The 19,355-nt window shown below is 44.1% G+C and overlaps 1 protein-coding gene across 10 annotated transcripts in view; it reads left to right on the top strand.

Annotated features, from left to right (window-relative positions):
* LOC147134669 (trinucleotide repeat-containing gene 6A protein-like) overlaps nt 1-15,883 on the top strand; it is a 32,386-nt gene extending 16,503 nt beyond the window's left edge. For 3 of the 10 annotated variants that reach the window (XM_086055701.1, XM_086055700.1, XM_086055699.1), the window contains 22 exons: nt 210-2,252; nt 2,382-2,544; nt 2,692-3,158; nt 3,417-3,563; nt 3,666-3,827; nt 6,231-6,419; nt 6,551-6,714; nt 6,846-6,923; nt 7,807-7,965; nt 8,658-8,798; nt 9,824-9,940; nt 10,184-10,303; nt 10,457-10,552; nt 10,626-10,800; nt 10,920-11,060; nt 11,390-11,560; nt 11,638-11,778; nt 11,869-11,976; nt 12,140-12,361; nt 12,526-12,596; nt 12,666-12,805; nt 13,501-15,883. In XM_086055701.1, the coding sequence (XP_085911827.1) occupies nt 210-2,252; nt 2,382-2,544; nt 2,692-3,158; nt 3,417-3,563; nt 3,666-3,827; nt 6,231-6,419; nt 6,551-6,714; nt 6,846-6,923; nt 7,807-7,965; nt 8,658-8,798; nt 9,824-9,940; nt 10,184-10,303; nt 10,457-10,552; nt 10,626-10,800; nt 10,920-11,060; nt 11,390-11,560; nt 11,638-11,778; nt 11,869-11,976; nt 12,140-12,361; nt 12,526-12,596; nt 12,666-12,805; nt 13,501-13,849 (5,564 nt within the window). In that variant the 3' untranslated portion in view covers nt 13,850-15,883. The remainder of the gene's footprint in view (nt 1-209; nt 2,253-2,381; nt 2,545-2,691; nt 3,159-3,416; nt 3,564-3,665; nt 3,828-6,230; nt 6,420-6,550; nt 6,715-6,845; nt 6,924-7,806; nt 7,966-8,657; nt 8,799-9,823; nt 9,941-10,183; nt 10,304-10,456; nt 10,553-10,625; nt 10,801-10,919; nt 11,061-11,389; nt 11,561-11,637; nt 11,779-11,868; nt 11,977-12,139; nt 12,362-12,525; nt 12,597-12,665; nt 12,806-13,500) is intronic. The other 7 variants (XM_086055703.1, XM_086055705.1, XM_086055704.1 and 4 more) reach the window with 6 other exon arrangements.
* Nucleotides 15,884-19,355: the final 3,472 nt, after the last annotated feature.

The raw sequence follows: 19,355 nt of genomic DNA, 5'->3' as shown, positions 1-19,355 counted from the left end.
ATTAGTCAATGCTGAGACCTGGCACTTTTCTCAGAACATTTGCACAGGTGACTTGTTGGAGGAAATGAAAATGTATTTTTGGTGAATAGGAGACCGTTTACAACCACACCCACCGTCCTTTTGTTGACAATAGGTTGAGCCAATGATGACATAAGTATTACTTTATGAAAGTACCTAACACTTGGCTTCTGTCTTTTGTTTGCCTCAAGGTCTGGAACACCCCGGCTTGGACTCGCAGTATGAGCCCTCTCCCTGGTCTTCTGGCTCTCCCTGCAGTGGTGACAGCAACAGCAACTGGGGAAAGGTCCTAGTGGACGGAAGCACAGATAAAGCCAACAACCCCTCCTCAACTAATTCTTCTGCCTGGCCCCCTTCATCGTCTTCTTTCTCTTGTTCCTCCTCCTCTTCCTCCTCCGGCTGTGGGTCAGGGTCAGACCCCGAGTTGGCGTCAGAATGCATGGATGCAGACTCGAGCCCGTCGACTGGCTCCGAGAATAACTTTGCCGCGATTGCTGTGACAACTGGGATGATGTCAGCAAGTGCTTCTTCCACTGAGTCTTCTTCAGCATTCACTCCTTCCTCTGATATGATGGTTGGCGTTTCTATGAACGGAGACAGCAATGGCAATAGTCGTCAGGTTAATGGCGGAGGAGCTGGAACCATTTGTGGTGCAAAAAATGGAAATAGCAACATGACTGGACACCCTCACTTCTCTGTGGCCGGGTCCAGCAGTATTGGCAGCAATAACATGGGCAACCACAACAAGCTTGTTAATAACAGCAGTGTTTGGGGGACTCAGTCATGCAACACCATGATGGCTTCCAGCGAAAGCACCACTTGCTTAATTGGAGGACTGACTCCAAATACCATACCCCCAAATGCCAACCATGGTGCCTGGCCACAAAATTCAACCCTGAGCCCAATCTCCCAGGGCCAACAGCCTCTACAGCCTCAGGGCATGAATTCAAAAATGGGTTTAGCACCCCAACAGGGCCCCTTGATGGGATGGGGTAGCATGGCAGCTCCCGACAAAAGCAGTATGATGGAAGACATGGAGGTGAATAATGGTACATCAAGCAGCAATGTGTTAGGAAGCAGCAACAGTGGAAATGGTGGCCTGCAGCCTGCCAACCTTAACACTGACTCCCATGGACCAAATAACACTATGACGATGAATACTACTACTACTTCTTCTACTACTACTACTACTACTAACACAACAATGACCTCTATTCCACCAAACTCTATTGCCTCACCTCAACTGAGCGGGGAATGTTCCTGGGGCTCAATTGGAGGAGTAGGGAGTGGTGGTCTGCTAGCCAATGGAAACCCTTCATCTATCCCGCAGCACCCCAACGGAGAGATGGGTGGTCCCGGAACCTTTGGTACGCCTTGGGATGCATCTACCTTCTCTGGAGATAAGGGTCCCCCAAATTCAGACACTGTGAACCCACAAACCCCTGCCTTAATGCAGGCTGGGAATTCCCAAATGTCCTCTACTGCTGCTGTAAAAAGTAATAACCACCACAACACTGGGGGTTCGCGCTGGGATCAGGGGCCTGCCAGTAACCCAAATCTGAGTCAGAGCAACAACCCCTGGGGTGTCAGTACAAATCAAATGGTAGACTCTACAGGACAAATGCCAGGGACTGTGAACCAAACTACCATGAGCTCTTCCTTCGGGGTACCTCGGCCTTGGGGAAGCAGCGCATCCTCCTCCTCATCCTCCTCCTCCTCCACGTCTAACAAGCTGTCAAATGGAGAGTGGGGAACAACCCATGGGAACAACCATTCGGATGCTGAAAGTCATAAAGGAAGTGCTGCTAACAATGGCTGGAAGAGCCTGGAGGACGATGCCATGGGCATGGGAGGTGGAGGGCCTGGTAGCGCAAGCCTGGCAGGTGTCTCAGGAGGCTGGGGCCGCTCAGGAGGAAGTGAGGGAAGCGCCGAGAGCTCCGGAGGCCAGTCCAGCTCGGACCGAGAGAATGTCCTGTCAAAAGGTGGGAATCGAAGAAAAGTCAACAATACGCCACCGTACATTTCATCATTTCAGAGCCGAACTGATGTGGACCCAAGGGTTCTATCTAATACCGGATGGGGACAAACACCCATACGACAGAATACCGCTTGGGATGTTAGTTCCACCAACAAGCAGCAACTGGCTCTCAGAGGAGAGGAAAGAAAACAACGCTCTGGCTGGGGAACAGCAGCACCCACACAGACAGCACCTACCCAGAGCTCTGGAGGTACAGGTATGTGTGAAAGTATGCATAAGAACATGCATCACGTTTAGAGGGAAACTGTATTACTGGTACTTGTAAAGGCAGCAACCAAAGAATTGTATTGAATTGATTTTTTTTTTTTATCTTTTATATTATCAGGTTGGGGTGATGGCCCAGGTTGTGTGGGCCCAGATACAGGGAGCTCTGGTTGGGGAGAGCCAAGATCAACCTCTGGGTGGGATAACAAAGGCCCAGCAAGTGGAGGTGGCTGGGATAATGGATCTAGTTACAAAGGTGGCAACAACATCAGCAAAGAGGACAGGTGAGTGGCAATGTTTGAAATAATATTAACAGAAGTTGCGTTAGAATTTTTTTTTTTAATTCTTGACTGGCTACTAAAACTGAATGCTGGTTTTACATTTTGTACATGGTCAAATACGTGTCAAACACCTTCATTCGCCCCTTCCAGATCCAATACATGGACTAATGTGCCCAAACAGCAGCAGGGCTGGGGTTCCAGCAGTGGCAATGAGGATGAAGGCTGGGGTACCGCTGGGGACAGTTCCAGAGCTGTGTCTAACAACCACTGGGGAGATCCCCACAAAAGTGCTGGGTCAGTGGGCTGGGACAGCGACAGCGACCGATCAGGTTCTGGATGCTGGAGTGAGCCAGGGCGAACCAATACTAGCGGCAGTAACACCTGGGGAGGAAGTGGGGGGTCAAACACTCCAGACCAGAGTACGCAAAACCCAGGATCCAACTGGGGCGACTCCAAACCCAACCATCAAAATAAGAGCCAGGGTTGGGGAGAGTCAGTGAAAAACAACCAGGGTTCCCAGAACTGGGGCGACTCCAATTCTAAAACCTCCTATACTTCCAACGAGTGGGGCAAAGGTCCCGACTCCAACATGTCGAGAGCCAACAACAAGCCTACAGGTAAGCAAATGTGTTAATGTTTAGTTATGATGTACCTTTAATGATCTTGGCACAAATTGGCACCCGCTTCAGTAACATGACTGCACAGTAATGATGACACAGGTGTGGGCTAATGTATCTCCAGGAACCACCTCCAGTTTGCTCTTTTGTTATCGCACACTAGTCAATTATTACTCACTTGTATGCTGTGTATGCGTTTTTAAAGCTTTAATGAAGTACAATGACTTGATTGGTGGTTTGCTTTGATTCTGTCGTCAGGCTGGTTGGGAGGTCCCATGCCCACAGTAGGTCAAAAGAATGAAGCTGCAACTGGGTGGGAGGAGCCTTCTCCAGAATCTGTTCGTCGACGGATGGAGATTGATGATGGAACTGCAGCTTGGGGAGATCCTGGTAAGGGCACCCAAAGTAAGGTTTGATTTGAAGTAATTGTGCCAGTGATGGTCATTGTGAAACTTTCAGGAGGAGTTTCACTTTCAACTGCTATTTTGATCTCCCTTCCTACTATAGTGAAATACCATGGCGGAGCTGTCAACATGTGGAACAGAACCGGGCAGCCGGACCAGGACAGTATGGGCCCATCTTCTCAACATCAATCTCACCCATCACATAGCTCGACACATCATTCACAAGCCATGCAGCCTCATGGACAAGACAAAGGTGGAGGTTCAGGTAAGTTCACTGAATAAATATGTAACTTGACTTAAATACACTAAAATCAGACATTTGATCTTCCCTACAGTATTTGGTTGTAGTTCTTGTCCTTTTGGAGACGTTGTTCAGCACAAGGAACATAACTTTTACATTTGTACTCCGATCTAGATAATATTGGAAATCAAGGAATTCATTTCAAGTACATTATAAGAAATGTCCATGCCCAATGGTTCCAAGTATGAGGGTCTACCTGTCTTGTGACTGAAAGTTGGCAGGGGGAGGGCACTGCAGCATGTCAGTTTAACACTGCACTGGACGTTTTTCTTTTTCTGCAGGATTAACCTTCGATGTAGGAATCTGACAGAGTGCATTCAAGTGAATTTGAAATCACAACGTATTGCCTTACATCAGTTGGTTGAGGCGTAATAGTTATCTGAGCCGGGCGGTTTAATCGATAAAAGCAACCTTTTCTCTCTCCTTAGCACCTTCCTTGCTGATGCAGAGAGGAGCTAATTTACTAAAGAGGGACAGCTTCGTCAGGCATTTGGAATTGATTTGGGTTCGTAATGTCAGAGGATAATCAAAAACAGTCTGCCACGGACTGTCTTTTAAAGGCTGTTGAAACCAAAGTGACCAAATTATTTCAGCATTTGAAACGGAGACACTCGACAGTAAATGTTTCTCTTTGCACACAACATGGAAGAGAAAAGTCTTGTTAAGAAACAGATTAAATTACCGGAATCATTTTCACGTTGATTTACAAATGTTGAGAAAGGAGCCTGGAGCTGAATCTTGCCAAAATAAGTTTTTGGTTTATTTTGTTTTTCATAGTCAGGGTATAGGTTAATTTTCTATGGAATCTGAACCTTTAGTGGCAATTTTGCTGCTACATATTTATGTGAAAGTTAATATTTTTTTGTTTGATGTTAAATTGTCAAACTTTAAAAATGTTTTGCTTTTGTTAAAATGTATTCAATGTTGTGATAACAGGTATGTTTGTGCTGTGGCCAGGATATGCCTCATGTACCGTAGATGCCAACATTATTCTTCAGTTGTGTTGCTACATTAGTTTCATCTTCACAACTTAACTCAATTGCATCATTCCAAGTGCATACAGTGTTAACTTTTAGATACAGTTTGCGCTTTGAGTACAAGTATAGACAATACTGACAGCCAGAAGTGGGGATGTAAAACTAGCTGTGAAATGAAGCTAATATGGACATGTAAGCACAAGCCTTGTCTGTACGCCTGTAATGATAGAAAGGTATGTCTCCCTTTTAATCATTCTGTTATAAGTTTCTTACTGTTACAATAAGGTTTACATACAAACACTCCAATCTATAGAGTTTGTTGGGAAGCCCGGAGGCAGCAAATATATACAGCCATTGTCTTTGCGGCAACATTTTTTTGCGAATGTGGTTGAGTCATCCCTTAAGAATGCTAAGAGCATCGTTCAATACCCTGCTCCCCCCCACACTTCCCCCTTTTATTAGCCTCTCTTCCGCCCTTTCTCTCTTGCTTGCCAATTGCGCTTGCAATAGAAACCCAGACTTTTGTTGGGGTTTAGAGACGTGCAGTTGACTAGGTTGGCTTATGTGCAAGTGGGAACGGTCTGTGTGAAAAAGCTGGGGAAAGTTAAGGGAGGGGCTGTCAGGGTTACACAAGGACTCTGTCGAGTGAGCTAACTGGAGCAGCAACGTGGATAATGAGGAGATTTGGGGCCACCTAGGCAGCTACTATGAGGAGGAAACGTGAATAAATTTGATGAAGATAGATTTGTTAATGGTGGGAAATTAGGTTATAACTGCTCTAAGTTAAGGATTCTGAGCAAAGAAAAAATATTAGGTAGTGGGTGTAACTTTCAATTGTTATTTGGAGCATACATCTTTCAAGGTTTAGGGACGCAAGCTGCCAAAATTTTGGAAATGGACTTCTGAAAATGTTGGGTGTTTTTGCCTTTTGCTTGCAGTTCGGTTGTTGCATATGTCTTAAAGATGGTGCATCTATATTTGCATGCATTTCTAGAAGCATTGTGACCGTCAATTTGTGCTAGCTTGTGTGCTTGCCTTGTTACATATGGGATACTGGAGACTTGGCCACCCTGGGATCTGGCCTATTTTTACTGAGAGGTATCCTTGGCATCTCCCCAAACTCATCATTTGGTGGGAGAGTCAACCAGGGCCTGTCGGTCAACTGTAACACAAACCCTCATAAATGAAGACCATTAGCCTCACGTATGACAGCAAACATATTCTGATGCTTGTTTTTGAGGGCTCAGTGGCATAAGATATGTTCTGAATGTTGTATGATGACCATTCTGACCACTGTTGCAGTGTACACTGGCCAGACTTGTTTTCATGTTTCACTTTTTAAAGATATTAGAGGGCTTTGAATGACATCTTAAATTGTGCTCTCCATTAGGTTGGGGTGAGCCTTATCCCCAGCAGAAAGAGTCCTCAACATGGGGTGAACCCACTTCTGCTCCGCCTGTGACAGTGGACAATGGGACGTCTGCCTGGGGCAAGCCAGTTGACACTCGCTCTAGCTGGAATGAACCCGCCCGGGATAATAGAGAGCCTACATCTGGTTGGGGAGGTCGTCATAAGTCTGGTTAGTGTAACAGCAAGTTATCTGCTAATTGTGGCCGTATATTCCTTGAGCGCTTCATTTAAAAAGCTCACTAGTTTAATATTTAGTGTTTCCACCCCGCCCCCGCCCTCCCCACATTCACCCCTTGTTAGGTCTTGGTTCCAAACCAATGGACACATGGCGTGGTGATGACTCCTTGGGTAACAGTTGGGACCAAGAAGAGGAGGTAGAGATTGGCATGTGGACTAACAACCAACAGGACAACAGATCACATGACCAAAACACCTGGAACTACAAGCATAAGGGATCCTGCAAGGTTTGTGTCTTCTTATATACCAGCACGGTGCACCAGTAAAGCAGTTTAAAATGTGTAATTTGTTCACAGTGCAACGTTGTGACTCATTTCAATTGCTGTAATGAATTTAGTTGACTGCTATTTGTTTTTAGATGAATAAACCAGTCAACAAACCAGACGAGCCATGGATGAAACCCTTCATGAACCAGTTCAACAACTTGAGCTTTTCTGTAAGTATTCGTCCACGGGTGTTGCCGGTGAGATTTCTTTGTCACGCCGCGGTTGCCTACAAACAAAAACACTTACCAATGATGTACAAACATTTGCAGTCATTTATGTAAGCGCAACCTCAGGCCAAATACTCTGCTTGTGATTGTTTTGCTTTTCAAGCTGTTGCAAAAGTGGTGCCGTCTCGTGTTTCCTAATGAGGGCCAGCAAGCATCAATCCTCACCCGGTTGGCTTTGGTAAAAGTTTGGACCATGCATACAGTAGTGGCGTGATAGCTCTGATGCAAACCTGTGATGTAAAAACCAAAGTTACAGATATAACTACAGTTCTCTTCTGCACTTGAACGATCACTGTAGCGCAGGTACATATCGAGATCGTAATTAACAACAACAACAAAGTCACGCTGCTCAAGAGTCAGTCACATACAGTGGCCGGGGGACCTCCAGTCATGGCTGCCCAGGAGTTTGACAGGTTCCTGATTGAATTATGCTTAGCCCACGGAGACGGTAGCCGGCCCTCGGGGACATGCCTGTGTAATTGCCACGTGCATCGAGAAAGGTGTTGCTTAGAAAGAGCCTAACCCTTACAAAGGCCAACGTAACACAAAATGGCAGTCCGATATCCGTATGCCAGTCGTGGCCTTTGTATACCTTCAAAGTGCAGTCATGGTACAGTTGTTTTTTAGCGGATCCATTGACAAATTATGTTGACGACTGTTGGGCGATGCCTGCTAATAAGTATTTTTTGAAGTGGTACTTGGTGTAAAAAGTAAAGTGTAAATTTATGATCAAGCTGGCACCCAATATGTTTTTCTTAAGGACCCATCATAATTCTTGAGTCATCCTAATTAATTCTCTTTTCTTCTTGTGATTCTCAAATTATAGCGAGACTCTCCTGATGATTCCATGAAAACTGGCACAGGCATGGTGCAAGACAAGCGCATGGACACAATGGATTTCAGTGGAGTAATGGGGAAGAATCCCGGCTCTCAACACCAGCTCCCGAAAGACTCCCCCATGGATCGCAGCTCTTACTATGATAAGGTAATCCTGGAAGTTGAGTATGAAATTTCCTCCCAGGGACACAAACTTTCCAAAATACAACAAGCATTGCACTTAACTGTACATTGCCATATTGTACATAAACTACTGATATATAACACAGCAGACAATTTTCTAGAATAGACATGATTTAAAGACATCTACCCATAGAAAATATGTGCCCGTTGGATGCTCGATAAAATAAGTTTGGATCACAATCGGCGACCCAATAAAGTTTTTCAGGAATTGTGAAGATGAGACGCAAATCTTGTGGGACACATTTCCTCATTCCAGCAATCTGCATCCAGTACATGAATATGGTAGTGCTCTTATTGACGTGCCGCGCCCCTCAGTGGTCATGTTAATACACTGCACTTTACTCATTTTTGAGTTTTGCATGGTGTTACAACTGATGATTACAATACATATAGGATCTCAGTGAGCAGTGAAATAATGGTTAATTGCCTGCCAGGTTTTTTTTTTTTTATCTTGTCTTTGCTTTGCTGCTCTTCCTTTGCTCTTGCACCCTTGCCAAAAAGATATATCCCTCTTTGCTACACTGGCACCACCTCACTCTTCCTTATACTCGTTGCCCTCAAATTAACCACACTCTTCCCTGTCTGTCTGTGTGTGGCTGGCTGTCCTCCCTCTGTGCTTGCGATCCATCTGCTGCGCACCCGGCCTTGCGTCCGCAGCAGCCCGTTCCGCTCTCTGCTTCAGATGAGCGCTGCTCCAGTCAAAGCATGAGCTTTTCCCCTCTCACTTTTACTCAGCCTGCCCTATGTCCCGACTCTGGGCCATCTCCTACCCACTCGAGTCCTGGCGTCTCTCGGCAGGTGAGTGCAAGCATCTCCAAGGATGTTGCTGGATGTCTGCTTTCTCAACAAGGCTCTCCTGATAACAAGATGACCCGCATTAAGCTTTTTCAAAAATGCTTTTATTTTATTTTTTTATTAGTTTTTTGGGGGGCTGGGGTGTATTTCTTGTTTGCAGGATTAAAGAAAATATTACGTTACACGTCGTGTAGTAAAAACTCCACAAAAATATTTTAAAAACATCCATTATCCAAGCCGCTTATCCTCATCATCCACAAATCAAATGCTACAGGTAATATATAACAGTCCACAGACTTTGATGTACAATAAGCGCTGCGCATAATGTGCTTCTAAAGTTAGATGCATCACAACCTTGTCTTAAGTAAAGGTAGGAGGGTCTCGCTTTCTATCCCTTGTTTGCCGAATTGCCAACTTCTAAAGTGCATTTTGAAAGACATTTCACACACAGCACTACAAGCCACTTTCCCCACTTGCTTTTTATCTGTGCGTCATAGTTAAATTAGATGGCTGGGTGGGATTTTGTTTTTCGCAATGTTTTTCAAGAATTTCTTGGTTTGACAAAAACAGATTTTTGTAAGACCTATTTTTCCAATTCATTTCAATAGCCATCAGTTACGAGTGGATTTTCGATATTTGCGGGCCAGCAGCGTGTTTTGTCCGTTGCACATTTGGTTAGGAAGTGTCCTATGTGGCCCCCATGTAGCACTGATGAAAAATTGTCTCCCTCCATCCAAGTTGCCCATCCCTTGACCTGTGTGCACAATCTGTTTTCTTCTGAAGTGTAGAGGCTCTGACACCAGTACATGCCTGAAATGATAACTATATTTCACAAAGTTCTGCTCCATAATTGTTTTTATCAATTGTTCATTATCAAAATGCAAAATATCATAAAAGGTACTAGTGCATTGCGTCCCTAGAAATTCAAACATGATTTTTTCTACCTTTGCTAATTATAGTTACACTGTAATTGTTTGACGATGAAGATGATGTACATTTGTTTTCTTTGTCTTGTCTTCTTTCCCTAGAATGTAAACCCAATGATGAGTGGCAGCAGCTTTGCACAGGGCCGCGGTGGGCTGCAATCTCAACTCCCTCATCCCAACTTCCGGAACCAAGTGCCTCCTCCCATCATGCCCTCTCAGGTAGCACGCACACCGTCAAACTTGATGAACAATAATTCCTTTATACCAGGGGTGTCTAAATCCGGTCCTCAAGGGCTGCTATCGTGCATGTTTTAGATGTTTCCCTCCTCCAACACACCTGATTCAAATGATTGCTCATCAGCAAGCTATGCAGAAGCCTGATAACAATCATATGGACTGTTGAGTCCAAAAAAAAAAAAAAACATGGATGGCTTCATAGAAACATTCCTGTCCTTTTTTCAGGTCACTCCGCCTTTGTTGAAATACCCAGGTGGTAATGGAGCCCTGAATCCTCTATTAGGCCCTCAGCAGGTGGCTGTGCTTAACCAGCTCTCCCAACTCAACCAGCTGTCCCAGCTCCAGGTAAAGTGCCAAAAACGGCCAAATTGCCAACCACAACGAAACATTTTATTTGCTACATGCTATATCAGAGGTTTTCCCACAAACAGACCTATTTCACGAGCTACAGGTTTATAGCTTATGGGGTTTTTTTTCCCCCCAATTTTCCGTTTGCAGAGTCTTATTCTACTTCAGCAACAGCAGCAGCAACAACAACAGCAACAGAAGGCTCAGAGCCAGAGAGTGATGCCCGTGGGACGACTGCCTGAGCAGGTTTGTTTGTCGTCATTGTATTCATTATACGCTGCGTCTCTTATTTTGTAACACCGTACCCTGCTGTCTTTAGACGCGTCCTATTGGTTCATCTCCATCAATGATGCAGCCACCACGTCACCTGGACGCTTCTTTGCTAAAGCAGTCCCCTGCCCTCAAACCATACCTGGACAGCTACTTGCCCCACAATAGCCCTGAGATGCAGAAGGATGCTTCCACTCTTGGATCCTTCAGCAACTTCCCTTTAAGTATGTTCACTACAAAAAGACAGTTTTCACAAATAAAGTAGTCAGATTCCTATTTATAAGAATGTGAATAGTTTCATGGAGCAAAATCCAAATGCATTTCCTCTTGTTCTTTGCCTCAGGCTTGAACTCTAACCTGAATGTATCCCTGGACATGGGTGTTGGTACTAATGCTGGCGGAGCTTTAGGCTACAAAGAACCGCCCCAGTCCAGACTGAAGAAACTGTGGGTTGCTGACCCTCTGGAGCAGAACAGCAAATCTGGTACACATGAGTTGCATGTAGTGGCAAATTTTCAGCCATAATGTGAAAATTTTGATGTTACTGTGGAGCTCTGGTGGGTAGCATGTTATCCTTAGCTACAGTATGAGCTGTGAGGAAGTCATTGATCCTTGATGATTTGATATGTTACAAGTTTTGCTGAAAGTAGAATTTGATTGATCGCATTCATTATTTGAGTCCTTGTGGAAGGCTGCCTAAACATGCTGCCAGCGAAAGCAAAACAAAGTAAAGTTTAAAACCATTTTGAACACCCTTCCCTTTCCTGCAGTCAAGACTCTTTTGCGTCTCCTGTTTTTGTGTTCGTCCCACAGGTGCTACTTCGTCAGGACTGCGTCTGGAGGACTCTCCCTTTTATGACTTCCTGTCCCCTGGCCCATCTCCCCTGAGTCCTCCCGGCCAATCAATGGGCTCAGTGGGTGACGGCTGGCCGTCCCGTGCCAATTCCCCCCCGCCCCATGGAAACACTGTCACCTGGCCCCCAGGTACCAGCATTAATCTTCATTGATGCGCACCACAGTGTTTTGCCTACAAAGTAGCTAATGGCCTTTTCTGTACGTAGAGTTCCGACCTGGTGAACCTTGGAAAGGTTACCCCAACATTGACCCTGAAACAGACCCTTACGTGACCCCCGGTAGTGTCATAAATAACCTCTCCATCAACACCGTCCGTGACACAGACCACCTCAGGGACAGGAACAATGGTACGCCATGCCATGTTCATGGTGAATGCAACTTTTGAGCGAGTGACGCTAGAATCCGCCGTCTTATTCCCTCGCTCTCCGTTTGACCAGGGCCATCCTCATCACTGAACACCACGATGCCTTCAAACAGTGCCTGGTCATCCATTCGTGCCTCCAGCCACAGCGGTTCCCTCACCAGTACAGCACAAAGCACTTCAGGTTTTTTATTTATTTATTTATTTTTTGTATATAAATTCGGTTCTAGGTTCTCTAGACTCACTATTCAGCGGATGGTGATGGGAGTGTGGGTCAGCTGCTCCTGCAGGCTACACTGTTCCTTAACCTTGAGGTGAAAGTTGTTTGTGTTCACGTGTCCATGCAGCCAGACCCAGCGAGTCAAAATGGTCTCCCGGCGTCGGTTCTGTCTCAAACTCCTCTCTGGCCCATGAGCTGTGGAAGGTCCCCCTGCCTCCCAAGGCACTGTCCGTGGCGGCCCCCTCCAGACCTCCACCTGGCCTCACCAGTCAAAAGCCCAGCTCGGCCTCCACCGGCTGGGATGGATCAGCCCTGAGGCTGGGTGGGTGGGGCTCCATATACGCACCTGGTGAGATATTTGCACACAGTGAACAGAACTGTGATTTTTATGTTTTTAATAGTTTTCACTTTTTACCCATCATATGGCGGACATGGACACATTGTATTGACACCTGCACTCCTCCAAGGACTTTAGAGAGCGTATTGTGAATCGCAAATTGTGTTTGCCGTCAGGTTCTAGTTGGGGTGACAGCAGCAGCTCAGGGAGAACCCAATGGCTTGTTCTGAAAAACCTCACGCCTCAGGTAGGCACACAAAAATGACTCTTATATACAAGCGTGCGCCTGGTTTGTCATTAACTGTTGCTCCCACAGATTGACGGCTCGACATTGAGGACTCTGTGTATGCAACATGGCCCTCTGATCACATTCCACCTCAACCTGCCGCATGGTAACGCTGTGGTGTGCTACAACTCCAAGGATGAGGCTGCCAAGGCCCAGAAGAGCCTGCACATGTAAGAGCATTTGGGACATGTGCATTTGTCATTTCTCCGTAGCAGTATATCAGAGCAAACCCTTTAGGTCACGCTCATCTAGACATTTTCATTCATAGCATCACTTGCAACCGAATGTGATTGCTAAAACACAAGTCAATATGTCCCCTTTTGGATGGCATAAAATGTTTGTGGTAATCAACATTTGGTGTCAAACCTGGTTAATGTATTGTGAACTTTTGGAATAATTGCAAAAAATCTGCCACTTGAACAGGGATAAGTAGACTTTATGTCCACTATATATTGTTATATTTGATTGTTTTATTTCTCATCTTTGCCACCAAAATCCGGTGAATTTGACAATCAATCATTGCCAACAGCCTCTCAAAATATGCGTCTTATTCTCACCCGTTTCCTCTTTGCGGTCATCCTCTTCTTCTTTGACAATCGCACCATGTCTATGCGGTTCATTAGAAAAATAATGCAGTACATAATATTGTATATGGAGTGTCAAAACCAGATGCAGAATCGTTTTGTTTACTGTTGCAGCATTTCAGTAAATGTTCGCGGTTTATCACTTGTTAGTCCCAACTGTATTTTTTTTTTTTTTTCCAATACAGTCAGCTTCAGTCGCCTGTTGTGGGATGGCCTCAGTCCCTCACCTCGACAACACATGCACACAGACACTCACACACACACCTTTCTCTTTTGCGCAGGTGTGTTTTGGGGAACACGACTATTCTGGCCAAGTTCGCCAGCGAGGAGGAAATCAGCCGTTTCTTTGCACAAGGGCAGTCATTGGCCACTCCCTCCTCGGGCTGGCAGGCCATTGGCTCGTCTCAGAGCAGAATGGATCAGTCCCACCCTTTTCCCAGCCGCGCCGCGGAGCCCAGCCAGTGGAACAGCGGCGATCTCCACGGCTCCTCCCTCTGGGGCGGGCCCAACTATTCCAGTAGCCTGTGGGGGAACCCCGGCGGCACGGAGGCGGGAAGGATCAGCAGCCCTTCTCCAATCAGCTCCTTCCTCCCGGTGGATCACCTGACGGGCGCCGGGGACTCCATGTGAGCGGGCGTCGGCAAGGGTCAGTGGCAAATTGTCAATAATCAGCAGAATGAAAGCAAAAGAAGTGGCACTACTCACTTATGACAAGATGTTCAACAAAACGGGGTCCCCCCTGTGGAAAACAAGTTACGTTTCTCTCTGCACATATGTCCACTTTGTTTTAGCCCAAAAACATATCAGTCGGAATACTTGAATCCTGCAGGCCAATTCTATAATGTGAACGGATGGATATTTGCTTCCAGGTAGTGCTCTTTCACACCGAAAAAAAAAGCTTCAATCGAGCTCATTATTATTATATATATTTGTTTCATTCGTCATGTTTATTTGAATTCCAATTCTTTTTGTTTCCTTTTTTTTTTTTTTTTTTTGCTGACAATGTTGGAGTAAGAGCTTTTTAAACTTTGCACTGAATGTGTTTTTTTCTCAGTATATATTTAATCTGCAATATAGAGGGAGCAGCCAGTTTTTTCCAGTGTAGCTGTTTACTCATTGAGGTCCTTACCGTGTATGCGTGGCTGTATTGTGTGCGTGAGTGTGCGCGCGTGTGTGTTTGCGCGTACTCCTTTCTTGCCTTGGCCACGCCTACCTTACTGCGTTGTCGTGGAGTTCAAGATCAACAGATAAATTCAAGAAGAAGAAGAGAAGCTAATTCGGGAGGATTATCTGGGGATGGTTCAAAAAAAGAGAAAAAAAAAAAAAGTATTGCACCAATGTTTGTTTGAAAACTAAAGAACGTTGAGCTCTGCAGTGCAAAGGACTGTAGCCGCAGCTGGGACTAGCAAGCCCCAGCTTCCCTAATGTAGGGGCCGGGGCCTATCTAGCAAGCCCGCCCTCGAGACCCCGAGCGGGCGAGGGTGGGAACAGCACTTTCAGAATAGGCTTTCAATATTTTGGAGGTGCCACACTGCAACCTCTTGTTTACAAGACTTAGGAGGCGGAACGTGTGTTCATCCTTCATTTTAAAGAGAAGATGGAGTAAAAATAGAAAATGCTCATAAAAAAAAATATAAAAATGTGAAAAAATATTTAAAACATTTATAAAAGATTAAAAAAAAAAAAAAAAAAAAAAAAAAAACTTATCGAGGATGAAGACGAAGCTTTGTAACTCTGGGAATTCGGATCAGTGTTTTTGGCCATGGTGTTGGTTATTTGAATTATTCCTCTTTGTCTGCTAAATAACCAGCAATGGTTCTCAGGAAATTAAGCCAGTTTTCCCCCCCTTATAGTTGATTTAAAGAAAAGAAAAAAACTACTACTCCTCCTTGTAGGAAAGGAAAATCCAACTTCTAGCACTGAAAACTATGTATAATATGGTCTGTAAGTTTCTTTTCTCTGCCAAATAACTGCTTTAAGCTGGAGAAGCTCAACACACTGCTTTCAATATGCTGTCTTTTGAGGGTTTGGGGGGTCCAAGTGTGTGTGTGTGTCTTAGAGAGAATGTTTGTGTGCGTGTGTCTCCTTCACTCCACCCATGTTAAAATCAACAGTGGGGGGGAGTGCAAACGTGTAAACCAAGAGAAAGGCGAAACTGTATCTATGCATACTGTAGCTTCTCACGGCCTACTGAGAGGTGTTTTTTTTTTTTGTTTTTTTTTTCCTCCTTTCACGTCTGACAAGTTTTTAAATGTTCCATTCAGTACGATGACATTTTAAACGACATATTTAGCTCTCATTGCCACAAAGTGTTTTTTTTTGGGGGGGGGGGAAGATGCGACTTTTTGTTGTTGTTGTTTTGTTCGGTTTTTTTTTTTTTAAACAGTGAAGCAAAAGTCGTCCACATTTCATTGCCTTGATCCCAATTGTGTCCACAGATGCAACAAGTCAAGTGGCTTCTACCTGTTTACAAATGGAATATGATTGTATTGTTGTGCTTGGGAGGCGGCGGGCGGGCTGGGGCTTCTTAATTTGATCAATGTGTGAATGTGCGTCCATGTTAATAGATATTCCCTCTTAGCTGTCATCGTGTAGCTCCCATGATGCTAAACTTTTTTTTTTTTTTTTTGCTTGAGTGGGGCTTAAAAAAAAAAAGCTGCCGAGTACACGAGCGATAGCGAAGCCATGGACCTTAAACGCTTCAGTGTGTGTGCGTGCGGCCCCTCTGCCACTACAGGTTTTTATTTGACAAGTATGACACGTTGGCTTTCATTTTTAAGCCGAGCAGTGACTATTTAACAATGAGTATTAGCCACAAGTGTGCGTGTGCGCAGCAGTATTGAACTGCTTTACCAAATAATTCAATCAAACAAAATATTAGTTTACTTAATTCCACATCTTTTTGCTTAAACTGTTTTTGTATGTGTGTGTGTGGGGGAGGGTCTTGTTCGACACATTTTATCAAGAGGAACATCAGAACTTTTTTTTGTGATTAAATTAACTGACATGTTGAAGTGAGTAGCCTTGGATTTTGCACTTGGTGGATTGTATGAGGCCCCGTGAGGGCAAAGCCGTACGGAAGGAACCATCGGTCGGAAGACGCGGCGAGCTGGTGATGGATGGCGCTGTACTTTGTTGAAAATGTCTGTGTGTGTGTGTGTCGTAGTTTAGTGACAGGGTAAATTGCGTGCGTGTTGTGAATGGAGAAGATGGTGCTTTGCTGGCTCCTTTGAGGAAGCAGCAAGTTATTGGTCTCCTTGGTACCTTCATGTTAGAACTGTCTGCTGTAACACAGGCAGAGTTGCATTCGACCACTCGTTACTGTCCAGTGAAAAGTATTCATCTCAACATTTTTTACTTTTTTGTTTTATAATCCTAAGGAAGCAAAAAAAAAAAATGTGACCAAAATCAAATTTTTAGGTGGGGAGAAAATAATTTTAATTGTGGCCTCTTGTGCACCCACAAATCGAGTGCATGCACTAAAGTGGACCCTGACGTAGGGCCCAGACACAAATAGCGAAAATGTACAATTCATTGATGCCAAAGAAGAAAAAAAAGTTATATAATGGCCTACAGAAGCCACAAGATGGTGGCAAAGCACTATTTTTTTTTTTTTTGTCCAACTGTAACTCCACAACTCACTGATGTACTCCCTTGGCACCAAAAGGATTGCAAAGCATTATTTTTGTCTAAAAGAAACTCGAGTCACTTCAATGTACCATAGTTACTTGACACCAAGACCTAAACTTTAGGCACCAGGTTGCCCCTAAAGACCACGTGACTCACCTGTTGTGAGATTACACTCTGGATATCATGAGAAATCTGTAACGTGATCGGTGTTTTCACATATTGTAAATGAATGTCGTTATTAAAAACACAATTTAAGGCGATTTGAGCAAACTTGTCATCCCAGAAGTGTGTATCAAACTGGTGGGCCATCATATTAATCAGTACCCAAGAAGCAACTCTGTTTCAAAAAGGTCACAAAATAAGCATGTTACTGTATATCTTTAGTCTGGCCACACAAAAAAATAACAATCCCATGTGATGTCGCCAGAACCATATTTTATTTATTTTTTTAATGTGGGAATAAAAACCAAATCAAACATTTGGACATGCATGCTTTTCATTGGACAGTGAGACACTGCTCATGTTTAATTTCATGTTGACATGCTGTAGTGAACAGCCAGTTGACATGGCAACAGCGTGAGTTTGTCCCCACAGCTTAAGCAGGGTTTCCTCAATAATTTCAGCTGCAGACTCCAAACTAACTGCGTCATCAAAGATGATCTTTCAGTAGCAACGAAGCTTCTGACAGCTTCTTAGTTTTCAATTCCTCCTCCTTGGCCTTCTTGGACAGACAACTTTCTTAACAAATATGTTGTGAGGAGGAGGGAGCGTTAGTTTGTGTGACAGGTTGCTGCAAACAACATCGGCCCACATACTGTCCATAAACTTCTCATATAGAACCCATTACTTCCACAAACATTGTTTGCCAAGGAAATGTGTGCCTCCTACAAAATGGCACCGAAGTTTGTAAAGCAAGCTTTGCAGGGCAACACTAGCTAGCCGCCTTTGAGCAGCATGACTGCAGTTTTTTTTTTTTGTTTGTTTGTTTTTTTTTTGTTTGTTTTAGTGAGAAGGGATGGGCAACATTCTCACATTACTGCTTGGCTACATAATTTAATTTCCATTTTTGTGTGTGGGATTTGTCAAGATGATGCCAAATGGTGGTGGTAGCAGGAAGGAAAGGGACAGGGGAGGGGGCGGGACGATGGCTGATTTATGTGTGTGCGTGTGTCTCTGTATTTAAGAAGCAGGACAACATGGAATGCTTAAAGCCGAGTTTTGCAACAAAGATGTACGTAAAACCTTTTTCAAAGTGAGCGAGAACCACCTTGAGCACTGTACAATCTCCAGGGCTGCCCAGCGTTTTCCCAAGAGGGTGGGAGGGAGGGAGGGATGGAGAGGGGGGTGGGGGGGTGTTGGGAAGCTGGCAGGTGATACTTTACTACTTTTTACTATTTAAGAATAATGTGACTGTTCTCCTCTTGACTGAACTCTTCTGTGAGCAAACACCCAGTGGCAATTATTCTCGATCAAAAATGCTTGACATACACAAAATGACGCCCCCCCCATAAAAAAACAAAACTGTGATTATCTGCTGTCTTTTTATTTTATGTCATGGAGTGTGTATATATATGCGCAAAAAAACCCAAAAAGCTTTAGTCTAACCAGCACAAAGAGGGTGGGTGTCGCTCAGAGAGACTATGCAGTGGAGTGTTGAACCCAGGCTTCCATGTCCAACTTGGGTTTTTGTGTTCTTGAAAATCCCTTAAAAAGTAAAAAAAAAATAAATAAATAAAATTAAAAAAAAAAAAAAAATTGTTTTTGAAAAAATAAAATGACCGTATTCCCAATAATATAATATTCCTCAAACATGTTGTGCCATTGTTGAATCGTACTGCTACTACAAATACTAAACTTTAAAAAATAAATAAATGAAAAAAAGTTTACCTAGCAACCGCCGGGCCAGTTGTAGCAGGAAGTGGGTGCGTGGTCAGGTCCATTCGTTTCTTTTCCCAGCTCGGCGATAGACTGGCGAAAGTGCAAATTTTACACTTTTTTATAGAGATTCTATCAATCCATCATGTCTAGTTGGATCACCTCTTATGCACATTGCTTTGGGAGACTGTTGAATCAATAATGTATCTATATATATATATATGAGAATATATACTGACAGTGTCTCATCGAGAGGGCGTCTTCCTCTCCTAGAAAACGACAGGAAGTAACTTTATTTTCAAACGTCTTCCTCGGGTCATCACAGGATTTTATCTTAACTTTTGGGGAAACTGCACTTTTTGAAGGACAATCTTTATTTGGGTATATTGATACATTAATTTAAACATAAAAAAAGACAAAGTGAACGAAGTCGCCTGATATGACAAGGTATTAAAACCAACTCCAGTGTGCTCTAATATGAATGTCTCCTCTGATGCTGTCTGTTTGGTTTCATTTAATATTTTTACTTTTTTTTTTGTTGCTTGGTTTTGTTCAGTATTTTTTTTCCTGAATTTTTAGTGCTCTTAAGAGAATGTGTACTAAGGTGTAGACTTGTAGGTAGTAGGTCTTC

Source organism: Filicampus tigris, chromosome 16 (genome assembly GCF_054856515.1).
Source record: "Filicampus tigris isolate MCC_2025a chromosome 16, RoL_Ftig_1.0, whole genome shotgun sequence".
NCBI lineage: Eukaryota > Metazoa > Chordata > Actinopteri > Syngnathiformes > Syngnathidae > Filicampus > Filicampus tigris.
Note: the sequence above shows the minus strand (reverse complement) of the source record. Positions and strands in the feature narration are given on the sequence as shown.